Source organism: Cavia porcellus, unplaced genomic scaffold (assembly GCF_034190915.1).
Source record: "Cavia porcellus strain 051 isolate PalLab524CR breed Dunkin Hartley unplaced genomic scaffold, mCavPor4.1 scaffold_7, whole genome shotgun sequence".
NCBI lineage: Eukaryota > Metazoa > Chordata > Mammalia > Rodentia > Caviidae > Cavia > Cavia porcellus.
In genome coordinates, this window is record NW_026947490.1 from 94344603 (window position 1) to 94366043 (window position 21441).

The 21441-nt window shown below is 44.4% G+C and overlaps 1 protein-coding gene across 2 annotated transcripts; it reads left to right on the forward strand.

The window, feature by feature from the left end:
* The first annotated feature begins 249 nt into the window (after positions 1–249).
* On the forward strand, positions 250–21235 carry Prdm1 (PR/SET domain 1). 2 transcript variants are annotated; one of them, XM_003466006.5, is made up of 7 exons: positions 250–494; positions 2053–2298; positions 8385–8504; positions 11401–11677; positions 16204–17306; positions 17733–17861; positions 18222–21235. In XM_003466006.5, exons 2-7 carry the CDS (start codon positions 2119–2121, stop codon positions 18795–18797), a joined length of 2385 nt encoding a protein of 794 aa, XP_003466054.3. In that variant the 5' UTR covers positions 250–494; positions 2053–2118; the 3' UTR covers positions 18798–21235. The 2 variants fall into 2 exon arrangements, with proteins under 2 accessions (XP_003466054.3, XP_063110019.1); XM_063253949.1 differs by lacking the exon at positions 17733–17861.
* The last annotated feature ends 206 nt before the right edge of the window (positions 21236–21441 follow it).

Below are 21441 nucleotides of genomic sequence, written 5' to 3' on the forward strand. Positions count from 1 at the left end.
GCCCCCGTCCGCCGCCCAGGAAGCGGGCGATCGGGCGCTCAGCATACAATGCGCGGGCCGGCGGCCGGCCGAGTGGGAAGGAGCCGGCCGCGCGTGTCGCAATCGCCGGCGGGAGGGAGGGAGGGAGGGAGGCCGGGAAAAGCCCTGGCCGCGCGCGCCCGGCAGGTAGTGGCCACGCCCCCGGCCGGCGGGTGAATCAGACGCGCGGCTCATTAGCGCGGGGCGGCCGCGGGGAGGGGAGAGAGCCGCCGCGCGGGGGACCCAGACGCTGCTGCGGCGCTCGGCCGCCAGTACCGCCGAGCCGCAAGGGCTGCAGCACCTGTCGGCGCGCCGGGGACCGGGAGCCCGCGCCGGGCGGCGGCGGCCAGCAGGGAGCGGAGCGCGGCGGCGCGGCTCAGCCTCCGGGGGCGCGGAGAATGCGGACGGGGTCGGGATGAGCCGGCCCGCCGCGGAGGTTGGGGCTCTGCTCGGAAAAGCGCGCGGGGACGACCTCGGTAAGGAGCGCGGCTGCCTTTGGGTTTCTAGGGTGACTTTTTTTTTTTTAATGGACCTGAAAACTTTTTCTTTCCTTTTACTCTTTTTCTTCCCCTTTGATGTAGTGGCGGTAGAAACAAGAAATGCTTCTACTTTCTTGCATTTACTGCTGTCCGGCTTCTATAAGACTTTTTCCGTGTGAATCATTAACCCTTTACATTCGAGAAGGAATTGTCAGTACATTGAATTTCCGCAGAGGGTCCTGCCCCTACCCCCCACCCTCCGACGAAGAAAGTAACTACTCCGGCTTAACTTAAATTTTCAATTTTAGTTTATTTTAACATCTGGGAGGCATCATGACTACACGTTGGAAATAAACTAGTTTAAGTGGTCATTAGGATAAAGACAATTTTGAATTTCGCTTTTTTTTAAACAAAAACCATATCTGAAAATACAAACCTCCTTGAAAGAGACTCCCTTGATCTGTTTATATTTTAAGAAGCTCACGTTCTTCTGTGGAAATGGTACCCTTATTTGTACTCTGTCAAACACCTTAAGTGCGAATACATTGCAGAGTGTGTACTCTTCTCTCGGGAAAGCACCTTTCCTGCGTGTGACGGTAGATTTTTCAGGAACACCCCAACTTCAGTGGAATCAGCGCTTGCTCCCTTGAGTCCTCTAAGTTTGTTATAACTTTAGTTACAGTAAACTGCAGCACACCAGTGGCTTCTGGGAATCCGCACACTTTCAGATTTAAATGGAAAGTGCTATTTGTAGCTGAGGGCTCCTCAAGGAATTCTCCTCAGGGATTTCTACTGAGTGGTTTTATGTTTGGATTTTGCCTTTTCAGTTTGGCGTGCAGTGCCCCCGATCAAAACAAACTGCAGGGTGTTTCCCCCTTTACCCATTTTTCTGCCTCTTTTCCGCCTCTTTTCCTGTGGTCTGAAAGATCTCAGAAAGGGTGCAGCTCAGTGATGCTAGCAGGATGCATCCCTTTTCATCTTCCAGAGCGAGGATGAAAGGGCAGGCGGGTGGGGGGCAGTTGTTTTGAAAGTTGTTTTGTGTGGGAGCTGGTGGGAAAGCTTGGTCTTCCCCATTTGGAAAAGGCAGGCTGGGTTCCGCCGCTGCACCACACCACACGCGCTTTCCATTTTTAGCTTCATTCAGAAGCAGACAGAACTCCTTCCTCTTCCTCTCCTTGTTTGTGACACTTTTCTGAGGCAGCTTTTCCACAGCGCCGAGGGTCTGGAGGCCGTGACCCCAGGCACTCTGGGACACAGGACGTGGCCCACAACAGCTTTCTGTCCTGAGAGCTAAAACCAGGGTAGCTCAGAGGTGTTTCTTCTCCGCTTTTCTCCCAGTGAGGTTGCCACGCTTTTTTTTTTAAACTTCAGAGTAGTATTTTAAAGCTGGAGATAAAGGCATCTACTTCATACGCGTTTGGGCTCTTACTCAACTGTGCCCAGCACTGCCCATCTGCTTTTCAAGTCTGCAGACTGCGGGATTAGTCACAGCCTGCTGGAGTGAGCCAGGGAATGGCAGGACAGTGCGGACTGAAGGCCTCTCCTTCTCTTCCAGGCTGCCCCCCAGTGTAACCCCAGCTCTGTGAAGGTTCAGGGGTTGGCAGAGGGGACCGAGAAGACCATGAAAATGGACACGGAGGATGCAGATATGACTCAGTTGACAGAGGCTGAGTTTGAAGAGAAATGTACCTACATCGTGCATGACCACCCCTGGGACTCCGGGGCCGATGGAGGGACCTCGGTTCAAGCAGAAGCATCCTTACCTAGGAACCTGCTTTTCAAATATGCCACCAACAAAGAGGTGAGTGAGCCTTGGCTTACTGCGGGGGAAACAGGTTGGCGCCCTGCTTGCCTTCAGAACTTCTCTACAGCCTGTCCTAAGAACTACAACAATCTTCAAATACAAATAATTGATCACCTTCTTCCCTGGCTTTCTCTTTCCCTAAGTCAGTGCTTTCTCATTTCCTCCAGCCTTCAAACTGTTCCATACTAATTAGCAAACAGTTAAATCTTTTGGCAAACTGTGTTTTAGAAAAACAGGCTTGTTAGGTGGGCCATGCTGTCAGTGAGCTTTGGAAAAAACTGCATGTTCTGGCCCTCCGTTCTTTCAAGGGAGGAGACTTTTTCTTAGAAAAAAAATTTTAATGTTTCTTTTGTTTCCATTTGGTCATTAGATGGCTTTATTCTTTTTAACGAGCCAGCTTTATTAGCTGGGTTCCAAAATTATTCTCAAAACCTTGACGTGTTTATGAACTGAAGTGATGGCATAAATTGAGAAGAGGGTCATGTAAAAGTGTCCTCTGTCCGATGACTTCACCAACCACTGTTTATCCGGGGCAGCTCCTTTGCGCTGGCTGGGTTGGCCAGCTGAGTCCTCATTGGCCTCTGAAGTGGGTACACTCTTTGTTGTTTCAAAGGGGCTGAAATCCTAAACTTGGAATGAGCCGCTGATTTGTGTTTACCCTTTTATAACAATTATAGCGAGGCGTGATGTTTAGCAGTGAATAACTGGCAGAACCACCTCTTGTTTTGAGAATTTGGCTGCTGCAGTTGCTCTCTGGAAGTCACTGCTGGTCGAGGTGAAAGCCATCTACCCCTCAGCAGCTTCCCACCGCCACTGTCAGCTCTGTGCCTTCAGAAAGTGTGAGAAAGGGGCTCATTTGTTCTAAAAGTTCAGGATTTGCTGCTGGGACTATTCTTTACAGCCCTGTCCAGTCACTTTCCTCCTTTCCCTAAGGAAAAGCGTTTGAAGGAATCCGGAGGCTGTTTGGGAAACACTTTGTCTCTTTCCTGTTTGTGTGTCTGAGTTCAATGTTTTTGGTGAGGGGGTAGACACAGCTGTCTAAAATTAAATAGAGCAATTCCGCTTTGAGCTTCATTAAAGTTCAACTATTTTTTTTTCTGCTGGGAGAGCAGTGGCAGATTTTTTAAAAAGGAAAATTTAAATTGTATTTGTACATGAATGTTACCAAAAATTTAACCTCAGAGGTCAGCCTTAATTATACCTCTTCCTGAAAGCAATGCTCTTCTCATAGAAAGTCTCTTTAATATGTGGCTCTCAGTATCAATGTAGCATTTATTTGGGTTCTTAAGGTTTGGCCGTGGCTTTAAAAGGTGTAGTGTGCTTTTTTCCCATATCAGATTTTTGACCAACCATTGGTCTATTCCCAAGGTTCATTTGTGTTAGGTGGTCCATTCAGACCATTGGGACTGAAAGAGAAATCTCCATTCTGTGGGTCATCTGGTTTTTTACTGTATATAATGTTCTTTTCCTTGGTTTACTTGGCTGATGTTTTTCAATTTTCATTGTTCTATAGAAAATCATGGATGATTCCTTATGCTTTTAGATCATTCAGTCCAAGGTTCAGAGAGATAGTCACTTACCCAGAGGCTATAGCTAGCTCCAGATGCAGGACTTGGAGCAAAGTTCTCCTGACTCCTCCAACAAGTGCTTCTGGATTATGTTACATCGGCCCCTCTTGGTGTCACTGTGGTTTTATTTATCGTCTTAACATATTTCAGCCTGATCCTTTATTAAGCTTTTTTTCCCCTTCTAAATGTGTAACTTCCTGTTTCCGTATGTTAAGCGACCAAGATCCTTGAAAACTGACATAGAAGGCAGAGTTCTTAGATCCAGTCCCCATCTATTATTGAACTGAAACTCTCTGAGTAGGAGATACTGCCTCTTAATATATCTAATCACAAAAGCAGCCAGAAAACTGACCTGTCGTGTCCAAGCCTACTCTGAAATTGGTACCTGTTGCCTCTCTTTTTGAACTTTGGGAAAGGACAGCTCCCTTTTGGTGTCGAAAGAGGCTGGTAGAATTGAGCCATTGGTGATATGAAAGCTTACAAAACAGTTCCAGGACAGAAGCATTCCGGATTGATGACATGACCACGCTAGTATTCTTCACTTAGCTCTTTTAGGTGCCACAAGCTGTGGAAATAGGAGGGAACTTTCAGCATGTAGATTTTACCTAGCTGATTTCTCTTGCCCTTTTAAAAATGTTTTCATTTAAAGAATAGAAGACGTGATGTTATGTACTGTTGTGCTGACATACTGGGGATTTTTTTTTTTCACAAGACCATTTTTCATTATGAATTTGTGCTATGTGTCAGCACCTTTTTTTCCCTTAGTTTAAAAACAAAACATACAAACCGTATTTCTGATCTTGACCTTCATTTTTAGATTTAGAATCGTTTTGCACCTTTACTAAGGCTGTTCTTACTTCCTATTTCCAGAATGTAGAACCAAATATAGACATCTTATTCAAAACCTTCTTTAACTGATGGGTTATTCTTTTATGGGGATTTTCCCCCACCCTAAAATATTAATCTATGAATACTTTAGAGAAAAATCAATTTCAACATTAATATTTGAAGCAGCGGTTTGTACCAGTCTCTCCCCTCAGCCAGGTTGCTGCCCCCTGAGGTGCTTGGCTCCTCACTGAGTCTGCCCCGAGTGAAGCTGAGGCTGATCAACATCAGACAGATTGGTGTCTACTCTGACTGAAGTCCATTGTTAACTAAGCAGCCTGTAACTGTGTCCATGCAATTTCCTCCATGAGCTGTTTTGTTTGGGAGATGATGTGCTGTGGAATTACCACCAATATGCAGATAATAAAGAAGGAAACCTTTCCCCCAAAAATCTGTGTTCCATTCACTCCTTTTAGCATCGATGTGTGCGTGTATGGGGGTGTTGGTAAGATCGAAGCCAGGACTTTAAAAGCATGTTAGTTAAGTGCTCTTTCACTGAGCTATCTCCCAGCCCACTCCACTTCTGCTAAAAGTGGGGTGAATTATAGGTTGAAGTCTTAATCCATTATAAAGTTCTAGTCCTCTCGAGGCGAATGTCCTTATAGTCAAAACAGAATTTTAATCGAATGAGTCATTTTTGTGGGACGGGATTCAGGAAGAGGAAAGAGATAGTAGTTATTAAAATGGTTTTAATGCAATTTGAAGTGAGGGTGTTCAGATCACATTCAGATCTGAATGTTTCTGTTTAAAATGCACGGCTCTGTGTGTATCTGCACACCCTCTGAAGGGGCAATTTGCTTTTAAAACAGAAAGACCACTGTCCTTACCCTCAATCAAACTTTGCCGAGCTATCTTGAATTGCAGAATCTCCTTTGCTTTCCAAAAAATGGGGAAGAAGCCTTGGTTTTTCTATGCAGATTGCGTGTATCTGAGTGTATTCCACACCCAGGCCTCTGACAGAGACAGGTGTGCCCAGGTGGCAAAGGAATCTGTTCAGCAAATAAAGTGCGCTCGGGTGGGGGCCCATGAAGCATGGCCATGAGGGAGCCCCATGGGTTTATAGAAGCCACATAACAGTAATCCTTTAGGACCCTGGTCAGTTCCACTGAAGTTTCTTTCCTGAGTTACATGGATACATTCTGAATTAGCCATTTTTAGCACTCAGGTCTATGGCACTGCCCGATTCTGTCATGTTGTTTACTCGCTCCAAGGGCAAAACGTTAAAGTGATGGTCAGGGAGTTGATGTTGACTAAAACACACATTTAGGTCTTCCAGAGGGACCACTATGGCTTGTTTTAATTCAGGCTCCTATCCCCACTGGAGTTGCCTTGCCAAGTACCATAAAAATTGTAACTTTTACATTCTCTTTGAATAATATCTCAGACATCAATTTAGAAAGTGTTTATTGTGGATTTATTAGAGTGTGGTACTTGGACTATATACAAGGGTCATAAGCACAGGAAGGCTTAAACTTCAAAATTCTGTGATTTAGGGCTCTGTTCATCTCAAGATGTTGGTTTATACCCTGCAGCTCTGTACCTAGTAGGAGTTTCAGGTTCTGTTTCGTTGCCTAGGCCAATCCATAGTTGTGCTTAGTAGGTGTTAGATGGCTCATGACTTCTCCAGGTTCCCTTGTTGTAGAGACAGGATTCTAGCTGACTTCTTGGCCACAAGAAAATATGTGTTCCCTTAGTGTAAAATTAGTGACCAAAGATTAAGGCCATTCTGTAGAAGAATGGCAATTGACAGGAAGACCATGACCTTGATGTCCTACTCCGTGCTGGTAATCAAGCTCTGACTCCCAAGACACTGTCTGCAGGAGACTATAATTTTAACAAAGTTGATGGACCAGTTGAGTACCTTTCTTAAAATTACTGCTTTAAGGTGGATGTGTTGAAAATATCAACTACTAATTATTGGCTCACCAACAAATCGTCTATTTGTTTTTCCTGTTTGTCATTTTAATATTATGAGATATTAAATACTGATATGTAGTTATTTTGTGTCAATTCCATGAGTTTTCCAAATTAGGTTCATTAATATGTCCAAGGCAGTGTGCCCCTAAATAATCGCCTATTTAAGCTTTAAATATTGTATCTTGAGATTTCTCTTAAGGTGCTCTGTCCACAGTTGTCGTACTGCTGAAATGTACCAATAATAAACTCTTCGGGAGATATAAATGAAGGCAGAGGAAGAGAACATCATCTTATTTCTTTCAGCTCTTTGCCAGAAACTTACAAAGAACCAAAAATAACACTGTAGCTCACCGACCTTGTTTCAACTTTTAAATTAGGGTAGGAATTTTTTTTCCCTTTTCAGTCTGAGCTGTTCCATTCAGTTGTACATTGAATGCTAAACTATTTCTGAAAAAAATCGTTTGCTGATAAGAAACTTATATAGGGGCTGGGGATTTAGCTCAACGGCATAAGCACCTGCCTTGCAAGCAGGCGGTCATGAGTTTGATCCCTGGTACCGATAAAAATGAAAAAGACAAAAAAAAAGAAACATATATAAGATTAGTCTGGCACAACCATATAGGTGTGCATTATTGCATATCTATTTACACAGCAGTTACATTCCTGATGAGATGCACGGCAATAATTGTGTTCTGTGTATCATAACCAGAGCCTTAGATTCCACTGTGAACATTTGTTGACTCACAGATTTGCACTTGCTCTTTGAGGTGTACATTTACACAAGAATAAGACCAGGATAGTAAAAACTGGAAATGAACACTGACCTTTTTAACCCCCTCCCATACTTTGGTCCATTTCTGTAAGGTATTTACTAAGTAATTTGTAGACTGGACTACTCAGAGAGTTCTTTTGAATAGTGATGCACTACTTCCTGATTCGTGATTGGTGATTTTATTTTTTTAAGCCATGCAAGAGACATTTACGATCAAGGAGGAACTGACATAGTTAACGTGTTTGTTTAGCCCTGCAAAATCAAAATGCATGATGCAGTATAAGAAAGTCATTTCCTCAGATCTTAGAACCCACAGGCTCTTAGAACCCCCAGCTCGCCTCAGTATAAATTCCATTTCAAAGGAGGCCTTTTGACCACAGCCGACTAGAAGACCCTAGAGAGGACTGAAGTTCCTCTCCTATTAAAGAAAACTTACAAGCAGTGGGCATCAGGGTGGGACTCATCCAAAATGAAAAAAAGCGGTTTTGGGTTCCCTCAGTCTTTGTGGAACAACTAAAGGCATTATTTTGGTTTCTGAGATTAAAACTATTTGATTCCCCTCAAGTACACTATGTTTATGGTTTGAGGGAGAATGAGAAATAGGAAGCTGAAATGGCCTAATCTTAACCATTAACTCTGCAGTTTTATTCTTTTAAAACAGAATATTTATCCTCTGACAAACATGAAAAATAACAAAAGTAAAGAACCCTCAGTCATAATTCTCTAGACTGTTTCAATGCTTGGTTGAGTATCTGCTTCTCGTGAGCCTAGCCTTTCAGGTATTCTTCCTTAAAGGTGAAATTTGCTGTTAATTATGTGAGCATCTTACTGTGGCTCTACATTGTTGATTGTATGACCGCTTGAGGACTCAGTTCACTGAGATAACATTGGTTCACACTTCACAGTAAAAGTAATTGGTGTATATGTTTTACCCATTTTAGGTTATTGGCGTGACGAGTAAAGAATATATACCAAAGGGAACACGATTTGGTCCCCTAATAGGTGAAATCTACACCAGTGATACAGTTCCCAAGAATGCCAACAGGAATTATTTTTGGCGGGTAAGTCAGGAAAAACTTTCTTGAAACTCTCAGTATTGGGAAACATTGGAGCTAGATGAAACAAGGTTGTTTTCTTTATCAACCCGTGCCGAGAAACTCTGGGATTCACCGAAATGGCTCACTGACAAGTATTCAGGGTCCCATGGAAACAGAGAATTCTGAGCAAGTATGATAAAACTGCTGAATGTTCATCCCAGGAAATACAGTTTGTAGGTCATTAGTGACTAGAGCGGTGGCCAATAGGTGAGTCTTATTTTTTGCAACTCATTAGAGCTTTGTGAGGAGAGGAAACAGTTTGTTACTTGCTTCAAGGGTGGTAGGTTTATTTGCATTTCTCTGCAAGGAAGTAGTAATGAGTCACTAAGCCTCACATTTCACCTCTTCTTGATTTCTTGCTGAGTTAACTTTAATTGAATGGAAGAGTTCTCATAAATGGACTGTCTTGAAAAGAAATGTGATTGAGGAAGGGTGGTGGAACATGGGCTAGGGAAACCGAGAGGGACCACAGGGCTGGTCTTCCTTAAATCTATCTGTATCATAAAACTATTAAATTTGACAGTATGTAAGTTACTCCCATAGTATAAGGAAATAGTTACCATCATTCCAAATGAGCAGCTTTCCTATAACATCCAGCCAGAAGATCTGACCTGAAGAATCTCCTCTTCCAAGCTAAAGAGAAGAGCTATAGATTCACTACTAAGTGTGTGCTCTCTATTTAATGTTACATAATCATGCTTAAAATGCATCCATTCCGTGATTTACAATGGAAAAGTATTGCAAATAAATACTTCTTATACGAGAGCCGCAGAGGTACAATAACCTAGGAGTCCAATGTCTGAACTATGACAGTCCAGTGTATGTCTCAACGAGTATGTTGTCACTTGGAAAAAAAGGATCCGAAGCTCCTAATCTCTCATCACTGTCCGAGGTCCCTGTTGCATTTAATGATTCATTATAAGTAACTGAAAGACTTCCCTTGAGGATTTCTTTGAATCAGCTGTCATTCCTGTGCAGAGGGTATTGTGGGAGATAACTTCTCACGTATTATTGAACACATCCTGATTTTGCTGGCAGACGTATGAACATCTGTTGTGAGGAAAGAAAAGGTCTCATGAAAGTTACACAGGCAAAGGGGAGGGATGTTCCAGTTGAGAAACCAGTGACATTTCTTGTAACTGTACTGTGAGTCAGCATGTTTTATTCTTCTTGATAATAGATGGAAATGCAGTGCGGTGATAGCAGCAGCGTTCATTTTACACATGCATTGTTTTATTTTCTTGTGGGTGTGTGAATGACTTCATGGCATCGGAGGGTTCTGTTTTTAAACGAGGATACAGTAAACTGTAGCCTGTGGAAAGCGGATTGGAATCAACATACCCGCACCTTTAGAAAGCAGTTTCCGCCTGCCGCACAAAGAGCATCAGAGTGATGGAACCCCGTGTTCCTGGAAGTTTGCACATCAGAGTAAACAAACTTGAAAACCCCTCTTGATAGCTGAATTCACCCAGCCTCGTTCCATTTTCTCTTAACAAAACACACCGCAAAAGCTCTCACAAGCTGCTTTGATGAAGCCACATGTATTTCCCCCTTCACAATTTACAGGAAGTTACTCTTAAAAGAAAGTGATTCTGGTGTTTACTGCCTGTGTTAAAGGGACAGAGTTCCTTTTTATTTCTGATAACGTTTGAAATTCAGAAGCAACTTGTAGACTAATACAGGCATGAGTGACTAAGCAGTAGTAACCTGCTATAGCGAAAGCTCTGCTCTGGACCAGTCCCTCACCTGCACCTGGAGCCGCAGCTGCCCATGACCAGGTACTAATTATGTAGAAGGGAAAAGCTTTAGTCTGGAGAAAAGGTGGTGCATCCTCTTAACAGGAAAGAGAGAGTAAGCTTTCTGCGGAAAATAAGGAGGGCTCACCGCATAGTTGGCGTGTTTTAATTGTTTCTCCTCCTACCTCTGCCTCTTTATCGAGTTCCCTGAGTAAACCTGGGATAGTTAGTTATTTGAGGTTGAACTCAGTTCTCCTTTACGCTCTGCATTTGAAGAATCAAACAGGTTTCTTTGCATTCTCTTTCCAAAACTTCCAAGGCAGGCATTAGTGTCTTAGCCAACCTCCTCCCAGATAAAGGTGATCTCTCTCTCCTCCTCTTTCCTGAAAGAGAAGCACAAGTCTGAACATGTTTATCAAGAGGAAAAGTGACTTCTCAGGACCCAGACTGTCAAGCTCTGGCCTCGCTCCCGGGGTGCACTTTGTTATGGCAGGAGCAGCTCACCTTTGCCCCACCCAGAGTTTCCACAAAAAGGCACGGTTCCAAGTATTTATATGAACAAGTGTTACTTTAGGACTCAAGGGTTGGGGGTGGAGGATGTTTGCATAGTCTAAGCCTTGGGCGGGGGTGTAGGAAACAGCAAGTACAGAGGCCATAGAAAAAGCTGAGCCTCAGTTTGACGTAGTCTGCCGGCCTGATCTCCTGCCCAGTGACTCAAAGCACTAAAAGTCAGCACAATCGGAACTGAAGCTCTAGCAACGCCCATTTGCCAGTCGCTGCCAAAGCAAAGTTAGTACTCTGGTGGTTTCATCAGTTTGAGGCTGCTCCTTACATGCAATTGTGTTTCAGTCTTCTATTCTTTTTCCCTGAACATTAAAAGATGACAAACTGAAATGGAAAAGGTAACTGACGAGAAGGCGCCTGAGCTGTTTCCGCCCTGGTTTCTGCTGACTCAAGACTCCTGTGGCCTAATTGATTTGATTCTTTTCTAGCCAGGCACTAGGGGAGCAGAAATCACACGTTCCATTGGGCTGTGTGTTTTCTGAGAGGCGCTGGGAAAGCTTTTGCGTTGCTCTAGGCAGGCCTCCTTTACACCACGTCTGTCTGTCTTCTCTTCTGGACAGATTTATTCCCGAGGGGAGCTTCACCACTTCATTGATGGCTTTAATGAGGAGAAAAGCAACTGGATGCGCTACGTGAATCCAGCATACTCTGTCCGGGAGCAAAACCTGGTTGCGTGTGGGGAGCAAAACCTGGCTGCGTGTCAGAACGGGATGAACATCTACTTCTACACTATTAAGCCCATCCCTGCCAACCAGGAACTTCTTGTGTGGTATTGTCGGGACTTTGCAGAAAGGCTACAGTACCCTTATCCTGGAGAGCTCACAATGCTTAATCTCAGTAAGTGGATTACAGAACAAAAAATTTTTCAATGCTGGTAATGTCAGTTCTGCCCCTGTGAGCTAATAACATGTTGGTTAATTATATGGCTTCATCATCATCTGTTGCACTAAGTAGGTGGCTTAAACTGGGGACGAGGAAGAGGAAAAAACTTTGAGTCCACCTTCCCTATTAGGAAACTTGACCATTAAAAAATAAACAGAGAGCTGCTTCAAGTATTTAATCCAGAACATTACCAGAAAAAAAAAATGCATTATTATTTACCCAGAAAAGGGAGCAGTTGGGAATACAGTGGAGATTGGTCCAGACATGCCAAGAATGCAGGATATTCCTCTCGGTGGGGTAGTCTGTGGGTGCTTCAAATATAATTTAAATATTGTAGTGATGTACATTTTGACTATTCAGTCACAGTCTGATGTGGAATATTCTAAGACTGTTTCTAGAGAAACTCTGTCATAGCTTTTCAGATATTCTAAATGAATAACCCTAAAGATTTCATATCTTTGCTTCCTTCCTTATGGTAAAACTAATTAATCTGATCTCCTAATCAGTGTTACAGTAACCACCTATCACCTTATCTTGACACATTCTCAGTTCCTTAGGTTTATAAGCTTTTACTTTTTTATTTGGTTAAAATTGCTGTCATGACCTCTCTGAAAAGAGCTCCCTCATTTTAATCATTCTCAAGTGATTTCTATGAACAATTTAAGAATTAATGTGAAATGCTCACCTCAGTGTTAACTATGATTACATGTTTTTGGTTAGCTGGCTTAATTTTACAGCAGTTTTTAAAGTGAATTACTTTCAGGTCAGAAGTTAAAACTAAATGCTGAAAGGTTTAGAATAACTTTTGTCTTCTTGCTGGTCTCTCAGACTTAAAAAATTCCCAGTGTCCTTTACTCAAGACCCATCAGTTTTTACTGTGGTATCACACTTGCTTTATCTGAAGGCTAAATTCTTTTAGTTCACATTTGCACCTTTGAGACCTTCGGGATATTTCCTAATTTTAACATAGGCTGGAATTTTGACTTCGGCTTGAGAACAGGTTAACAAGCCAGTTATTTATCCAGTCATATGTGACCCAGCCATCCAGCAGTTGGGTGTTCTTTCTGTGCTTGTCAGTTTGCTCCATCCACCTTAGGCTCTGAAAGCTGTATTTATAGCTATCTGAAAATCTGTGGTTCAAGAGATCAGGACCGACCCAGGAGAATCCCATAGGATCGTGTCCAGGCTCCTCCCTCCATACACCCGTAATGTATCCTTATATTTCTGGAAAGATCTTGGGGAATATGAGAACCAACCAAACCAACTTTCTACCCCAGCATCATATGCGCATGCTATGGGTGTCACCCGTCTCACTGAGGCGGGTTAGGGGGTAGGAGATGGTTCTGCTCCTTTGTCTCTCCGAGACTGGCACAGCTCTAGGCCTGAGCACCCCAGGAGCCATTTTGCTGCTCCAGCCTCTGTGAGTGCCCAGCCCATCACTAAGGGCTTGGTGGTGACAGGCACACAGGCACAATCAAGTTTCTGTGGAACTCCCATTTGATCAGGGTGTCATAGAAAGAGGCACCGCTTCCCCTAACTTCTCAACCCAGCATGCGCTTCCTCAGGAAGGTCTCCTTACATGCCTGGAATTTAATCATTTATTCAAGTATTTATTCTTGGTCTCCAAAAGCAATTTTCATATCTAGTTTGAAGTGACACTTTTGTTTCTTCATCTTGTTCCATAGCACCTTTTATTTGTGCAGAATTTTTTTCTAAATGGTAGCTTAGCTTTTTCAGGTACCTTTTCATTATCTAGTATTCATGATTTTAAAAAACAAAAGAGCTAACAATAACCCGTACAGGACGTCTGCTGCTGATTGTGAAACCAGTTGTCTTAGGTGTGGCAACTGATGATTGAGACTCTGATCAGGAAAATTTCCACTATTTCATCAGGCCTAAGAGGCAGATTGTGCCTTCATATAAGTAAGTTGTGTTGTTGGCTGGCTGTGTTTACAGCATAGTAGAGACTTGTGCCCAAGTCTGAAGAGCTCTGTGTCAGTTTGGGTCCATCGACAGAACTGAAGGGAAGGGACGGGAGGCAGACTCAGTTCAAGAAAAGTAAGTGGCTAGAAATCACAAATGGAATTTTTTTAAATAAAAAAAACAGAGTTAAAGAACTATATAAGCCCCTACCCCTCCTTTTTTTTGCTATCTATCTAACCCATCTAGAAAACAGTTGACCAAATTATAGACTTCTCAGTGTTAATCTGCTTTCTCAGTTTCAGTTGAAAACAGACTTTGTTTTGCCTACTGCAGAACTTCTAGGTTCTCTCTGGTAGTCTTGGGATCTTATTATAGATCGAAAATGTGAGTCGGCATAATTAAGCCATTCAGAGCCTTCAGCAGCAGTTCACTCTTGAAATGACTCCATCCGCCTACAGCCATTTAAGATTTAAGAACAAAAACAGATCTTGATTTTCTTTTTCATGTTAACTCAAGCTGCCACTGAGTGGGAGAGTCAGAAATGACACTAGCTTCCCTGATTACTCAGCTGCTACAGGACAATCTTTTAAAAATGATCTTTGTATAAACTCCATAACCTTTACCTGTAGAACATTTTAGAGAAGCTAATGTTTTACACTGACGCTCTTTTAGAATAAAGTACAGAACTTTTTCCGAAGCTCTCAGAGGTAGCAAATGTGTATTGTGGATTTGACCAGGTGCTGTTGCATAAGCAATCTAAAATTTACTTTTTATTGACCCAATTGTTAGCTTTGTATCACTTCTTAGCTGAATAATGTGCTTTAAAAAGCAAGGCTAAAAAAGGACAACAGCCTTGTGCCTAGGCTTAAAACGTACACTTATGGCTCTCATTTGTTGAATTTTAGGGACGCAGACTATTGAACCAATGAAGAGATTTAGATGTAGATTTCCACATAAAATGACACAAAATGATGGCCGAAGGCTCTTGTTTCTCGGTGGTGTCTTTTTCTTTTCCACCTGAGCGTGCTTCTAAACACCCCCCCCCCCATGAAATTCCTCCCTGTGGTCCTAAAATGTTCTGCCTTTCAGGTTTCAGCTTAGGGGTCTTTCTTTTCCTTTACCATTTCAGTTTAAAAAACAAAAGTGACAATTTGAACTTCCTGCCTGCTGGGCCTCACTGAAAGACTGATACTGGCCTGATAAGGGGGTATTTATTTTGGTTTAGTGGCTTCAAAAATCTCTCCCTCCACAAGCTTTCCATCACTGGCCCATCAGCATCTTCCCTGAGAGTGTTGCTCCAGTGTTTATTCTGGGACTTCTGGCTCGCCCAGGAGTAGCTGATAACAGCCAGCAGGAGATAACATTCTCTGAGGGGCTCTCCAGCTGGAATTGAATCCCTCCAGCCTGTCAGCCTGGATAATGAATTTGAAAGGTTTATTCTGGAGTTCTGCACGCTTCATCTCTGGACCTGTCAAGTGACAAGTCTGGAGTCCTTTCTCAGTTGAGCCAAGCAGGGATGTCCTTGTGCACAGGGTCCCCTCGGACCCTTCCACATCCTCCGGGGCTCAGGCTGTTCCAGGCATCCTCACACCAAGTGGCCAGTACTGTCCGCATCCTGAGTGAGGAAGGTGTGCTGGCCTGAGTGACCACCCTCCAGGTGTCCCCACAGGCTTCCTTTGCTCTGTGACAGGCCTGCAGTGACCTGGAGAGTCTGGAACTGCCCCCAGTGCTCCTGTTCCTAAACAGTCTGTTTACCAAGTGAGAGATGCTGTCTTTAGGAAGCAGTGCTTCCCTGTTGGCTGTTTTGTGAGTCGGCATATGTTTTCTTTAGTGCTGTCAGTAATTGAACTGGCGCAGGGAATACCTGTTGTGGTTTGGCAGAAGTGACTGTCAGGCCTCGTGAGTCCAAGGGACAGCGTTTTCTGGGAGCCTGGTTAGACAAGAACCGTGGTGACATGTTTGTGCTCCCCACCTCCCTATCAGGCATAAAGGCTGGCTTCCATATCCATAATCTGTTTGGCACAGGTGGTTTGAACAGGGCTTCATCAAATTCATATTTAATGAGAATCAAGTTGAAAATGATGACTGTTTAGTACTTGAGATGAGCCGTAATCTTTCAGAGCCTTTAATCTTTCACATCTAGTTTGCAGGGTGTGCTGATTTCCTTTATGTCAACTGTGAACACCCGAATGACTTACTAACCTGTGACAATCCCCACCCCAGGATTTTTCCACGCTATTTTAACGAATGCTACCTTGTTCTACCCCGAACGGCACCTTTCCGTCCTTTAACTTGCACTAAGGGAAACATGACCATCCAGCTGGCACAGAGTGCTCTGGCTGTGCTGCCGTAGTGGCGGCTCCCTTTTGCTGAGGAGGAAATGCAGCAGCACTCGGCGGGCCGGAGTGGGTGACCCAGAGCCCTGTGAGCGGGAGAGGCCTCAGGAGGCAGGTGCCTGCGGTTTGTGTTGCCAGCGGGTGCTCCGGGCTCTCTAGAGCAGTTTTGTGATGCCCTTCAGTTCTCTGTAGCCCTGAGTGACGGCCCTTTCTTTATTACAGCCCAAACGCAGAACAGCAACCCAAAGCAACCAAGTGCTGAAAAAACTGAGCTCTGTCCAAAGAATGTCCCAAAGAGAGAGTACAGCGTAAAAGAAATCCTGAAATTGGACTCCAACCCCTCCAAAGGGAAGGACTTGTACTGTTCTAACATTTCACCCCTTGCTTCAGAAAAGGACATGGATGACTTCAGGAAAAACCGGAGCCCCGATATGCCCTTTTACCCTCGGGTCGTGTACCCCATCCGGGCCCCTCTGCCAGAAGACTTTTTGAAAGCCTATGGGATGGAGAAGCCGACTTACATCACTCACTCTCCCATTCCGTCCTCCACGACTCCAAGTCCCACAGCACGAAGCAGCCCTGACCAAAGCCTGAAGAGCTGTAGCCCTCATCGGAGCCCAGGGGACACAGTGTCACCACTGACTCCTGGCTCTCAAGACCATCGGGACTCCTACACCTACTTGAATGCCCCCTATAGCACTGAAGGTCTGGGCTCTTACCCCGGATACCCACCCCCTCCCCACCTGCCACCGGCTTTCATCCCCCCGTACAACGCTCACTACCCCAAGTTTCTGCTACCCCCCTACAGCATGAATTGCAATGGCTTGAGTGCGGTGGGTAACGTGAACGGCATCAACAACTTCAGCCTGTTCCCTAGGCTGTACCCGGTGTACGGTAACCTCCTGAGCGGGGGCAGCCTGCCTCACCCCGTCCTCAGCCCAGCTTCATTCCCCAGCTCCCTGCCCTCCGATGGAGCCCGGAGGCTGCTCTCTCCTGAGCATCCCAGGGACGTGTTTGTCCCAGCACTCCGCAGTGCCTTTTCCCCTACCGGGGCAGCCGCCAGCATGAAGGACAAGACGTGTAGCCCCCCGAGCGGGTCTCCAACGGCGGGCACAGCTGCCACGGCAGAGCACGTGGTACAACCCAATGCTACCTCAGCGGTGATGGCCACCCCCAGCAGTGACGAAGCCATGAATCTCATTAAAAACAAAAGAAACATGACTGGCTACAAGACACTGCCCTACCCTCTGAAGAAGCAGAACGGCAAGATTAAGTACGAGTGCAACGTGTGCGCCAAGACTTTCGGCCAGCTCTCAAATCTGAAGGTAGGCGTCTGCAGAACAGCCTGCTGCCCCTGAGACCCATCGTGCGTGTGCTTAGCTCCCTGCCCACAGATCAGAGAGACCTGGCGGGGCCCTGTTAATGTGGGTGCTACTTTGCTTTTGCCACTGCCAGCTCGGGGGCTTTGGACAAGTTGCTTGGACAGCTTACCCAGGGTTTCTTCTGTGTAATAAAAAATGTGGGGTTTGGGCTTAGACAGTCAACAAAAAGTCCCTGGTAGCCAGCAAGTTTTATTCTTTTAGTTCAAGCAAAATGGCATTTTGAAAACCCTGGATCCTTGTTCTCTTTAAAAGACTTTTGTCTTGCAATGCTTTCCTTAAGATGTCTGTGTCAGAAACGCCCGAGTCTCTGAGCAGACCAAGGTCTCGGGCAGCTTGCAGGCAAAGCTAACACGCGCGCCTTCTTCCCAGGTCCACCTGAGAGTCCACAGTGGAGAACGGCCTTTCAAGTGTCAGACTTGCAACAAGGGCTTTACACAGCTTGCCCACCTGCAGAAACACTACCTGGTTCACACGGGAGAGAAGCCACATGAGTGTCAGGTGGGAAGTGTTTTCTGAGTGGAACTTGTCTTTGTAGAAGATGTCTGTGGCGTTGCCTTCTCTTGGCATGTAGCCCTGGTTTAAACTAATGTGGCCGCCCTGCTCGGCTGTGGGCCGCAGGCACTGAGGGGCTGAGTGGTACTTGGTAGCCACCGGTGGGCTGCATTGATGACACAGCCGGCGTCCAGTGCATGGGAAAATGGCAGGAGACATTAACCGCACCTCCTGTGCAGTGTGCCCACGTCCCCTTTTGCTTAATAGCACCCCGTGGGTTGTTGGCAGTTGGCCTGTGGCTTGCTCCTCTTGTGGCAACTCTTAATCTTTTGGTCTTCTGTCTCCCTTCTCGGCCCCACACCACAGGTCTGCCACAAGCGATTTAGCAGCACCAGCAATCTCAAGACCCACCTCCGACTCCACTCAGGAGAGAAACCTTACCAGTGCAAGGTGTGCCCTGCCAAGTTTACCCAGTTTGTGCACCTGAAGCTGCACAAGCGGCTACACACCCGGGAGCGGCCCCACAAGTGTGCCCAGTGCCACAAGAGCTACATCCATCTCTGCAGCCTCAGGGTCCACCTGAAGGGGAACTGCCCTGTGGCCCCCGCCAGTGGGCTGCCCTTGGAGGACTTGACCCGAATCAATGAAGAAATTGAGAAGTTTGACATTAGCGACAATGCTGACCGGCTTGAGGACATGGAGGACAACATTGATGTGACCTCAGTGGTGGAGAAAGAAATTCTGGCCATGGTCAGAAAAGAGAAAGAAGAAAGTGGCCTGAAAGCATCTTTGCAAAGAAACGTGGGGAATGGACTCCTGGCCTCAGGGTGTGGCCTGTATGAGTCATCAGATCTGTCCCTCATAAAGCTGCCTCACAGCAGCCCACTACCTCTGGTGCCTGTCAAGGTCAAGCAAGAGACAGTTGAACCCATGGATCCTTAAGCGTTGCGGGAGACAAGTGTTTAAGTGATGACTTGGCGAGTCAGGGTGCCTGCAGCGAATTGCTGGTGCGTGATTCCAGATCTGCAAAGCTCTTCCCTCCCCCTCTGGAATTGAAGGACTCCAAAGTTACTGAAATCTCAGGGTATAAATGAGACAAAAACTCACTCTCTTGATAAACATATATATATATATATACATATATATACATATTATATATACTTATTTACACCCATGTCTATATATTTGAACCTGTGTATTTTGAATATTTGTGTGGATATGTTTGCATAGCTTTCCCATTACTAAGACTATTGACTAACCATAATTATTTTTTCAATGATAATCCTTCATAATTTATTATACAATTTATCATTCAAAAGGCAATAATTAAGGAAGTTTACAATGACTGGAAAGATTCCTTGTAATTTGAATCCAAGCATATTTCTGTCTTGTGGCCATTCTTTGTAGAAACTTCTGCACATCTTTTTAAGTACCTAAGACTTAGTAGACTGATGCATTATTTCGGTCAGCTTCTCTATAATAATGGTTTGAAGTGAGATTTCGGTATTGCCGAGTCAGGCAGTTGATGTGTTAATTTATAGGACTGTATCATTTGAACAGCGTTGTATAACTTGAGAGTGTATGTGCAGAATTACCCAGCAACTGGAGTAGAAGGGACAAGAAAAGGAATCATAAATATTTGTGTTGATAGTTCATATTTTTTTTCTAACCACAATTTTACCAGGTGACAGGAAAGATTTGCCAACATCACTGTTTCTCCAAGAAAGTAGTGTCCTCCCACACAACACCAGCCCCAGAGCCATAGGACCTGCTGAGTGGCCACATGACTTTTGAATCCTAATGTATTCTCTGAAAATGTGAATATGATAAAAATGCCATGTTTAAAACCACTGAGAAATTTTCCCAAAGCACAGGTGGTTTTGTACGTATGCAATTTGGGGGCTTGAGTTCAATGGGGTTCTTTTGGTCAGTTTTTGTATTTTTATGTCAAAATTGCACAGATGTGGCACTCTTATCAGGAAGGATTTGAGGTAGGCTCAGGCCACACTTACAAAAGTAAACAGAAAAAACGGGTATTCTGGTCACGTTAGGGTAAAAGCGGGTAATGAACATTCCTATCCCAAACACGTCAATTGTATTTTTTTCTGTAAGATTCAGATTTTCCTCAGTATTTTGTGTTTTTACATTTTATGGTTAATTTAATGGAAGATGAATGGGCATTGCAAAATTGTTCAACAACAATTACCTCATTCAGTATGTCCTGTAGTGCCAGAAGTGATGTCTTATCTAGTGATTTGCTACTCTAGAGGAGAAGCCCAGTGTGCTCCAGAAAGGTAGCTGTTATTCTGTCTTTACTTTGCTAAGCCCAAAGATTACCTGTTGGCATTCAAGGTGTAGCAAAGGGTGATGTATATTTATAAGTGTATTTATACCACTATACCATGTGTATATATAATATATTTATAACCACTTAAATTGTGAGCCAAGCCATGTAAAAGAACCTACTTTTCTAAGAGCAAAAAACAAACAAACAAACAAAAAAACCAAGCAAACAAACAATTCTCTTTCTGAAACTCTGCTTCATTAACACTTGAAGACCTCACAATGAGATCAGTGCTTGGGTCCCTCCCTGTCTGTCACTACTAGAGACTTGCAGAGGTGAGGACCACATAATGACCAAGGAGGAGGAGATCCGTCCATCCGTTTTTGTCATGAAGGATCATCGGAGACAAACGGCTGGGTTTCTATTCTGTCGTATTGATTATGTGGTCACAGAAATAAAGACCTGTTTCTCCACCACTGCACTGTCTTTCCCTCCCTCCTTCCCACATCCTGGCACAGCACTGTTCAGCCTGTTTTATGTAGTCAACAGTTTGTTCACATCCGCTGATGTCAGCTTTCAAAGAGAAGGACAATTTTTAAGTCATCCAGGGAAACACAAGAGCCTTACTTCCCTGTTCGCGTAGCTATCAGGACTGCCAGTCTCCGTCACCCTTTCTAGGACTCCACCCCAGGCCTCTCGTGCCAGGTAAGCACTCTGCCAGGAGCTGTGCCCAGCCTGAGAGGTGGCTTTGATGTATCAGTGTTTGGCAAGCGTACTTAACTGTAAGTAACCCAGAGCCTCACACTGACACCAAAGGCTTTTTATTCCCATGTGTTCTTGAATCCCCTGAAAGTTTTTTATAGTTATTTCCTGTTTCTCTTACCATCTATCTGTCTTTCCGAGGCCTCTTACATGTGAATATTGAGCCCACAATCTACAGTGGTTTTATTTTTTTTTCCTCTACTTAAAACTGACCAAAGTTATTGACTTTTTACTTTGCTAGACCAACAACTATCTTATGTTTACGTACTGGTTTACATTGTTATTTATGTGCTAATTGTCAAAATGTAAATTAAATATAAATGGTCGTGCTTTACCAACGCTTGTCTGGTGTCTTGAGTGAAGGGCCCCCCCTGTTCTGTTTGCAGTAGCACCGTCATGATGCCCTAATGTTCCCCACCTCCGGGGAGGGGACTATTCTAGTGTGATCTGATGGATGGCAATGATCTGGGTCTCATGACTCAACAGTATAAGATACTGCTATAAGAGCTGTGTCCTTCAAGAAAGGCAATTCAGACTAAC

Excerpts from the sequence above, each read along its gene's own strand:
- Prdm1 (XM_003466006.5), top strand. The coding sequence starts at position 2,119 with ATGAAAATGGACACGGAGGATGCAGATATGACTCAGTTGACAGAGGCT. Across the intron at positions 11,678-16,203 it reads GCTCACAATGCTTAATCTCA|CCCAAACGCAGAACAGCAAC; the intron begins GTAAGTGGATTA and ends TCTTTATTACAG. Across the intron at positions 17,862-18,221 it reads AGAAGCCACATGAGTGTCAG|GTCTGCCACAAGCGATTTAG; the intron begins GTGGGAAGTGTT and ends CCCACACCACAG.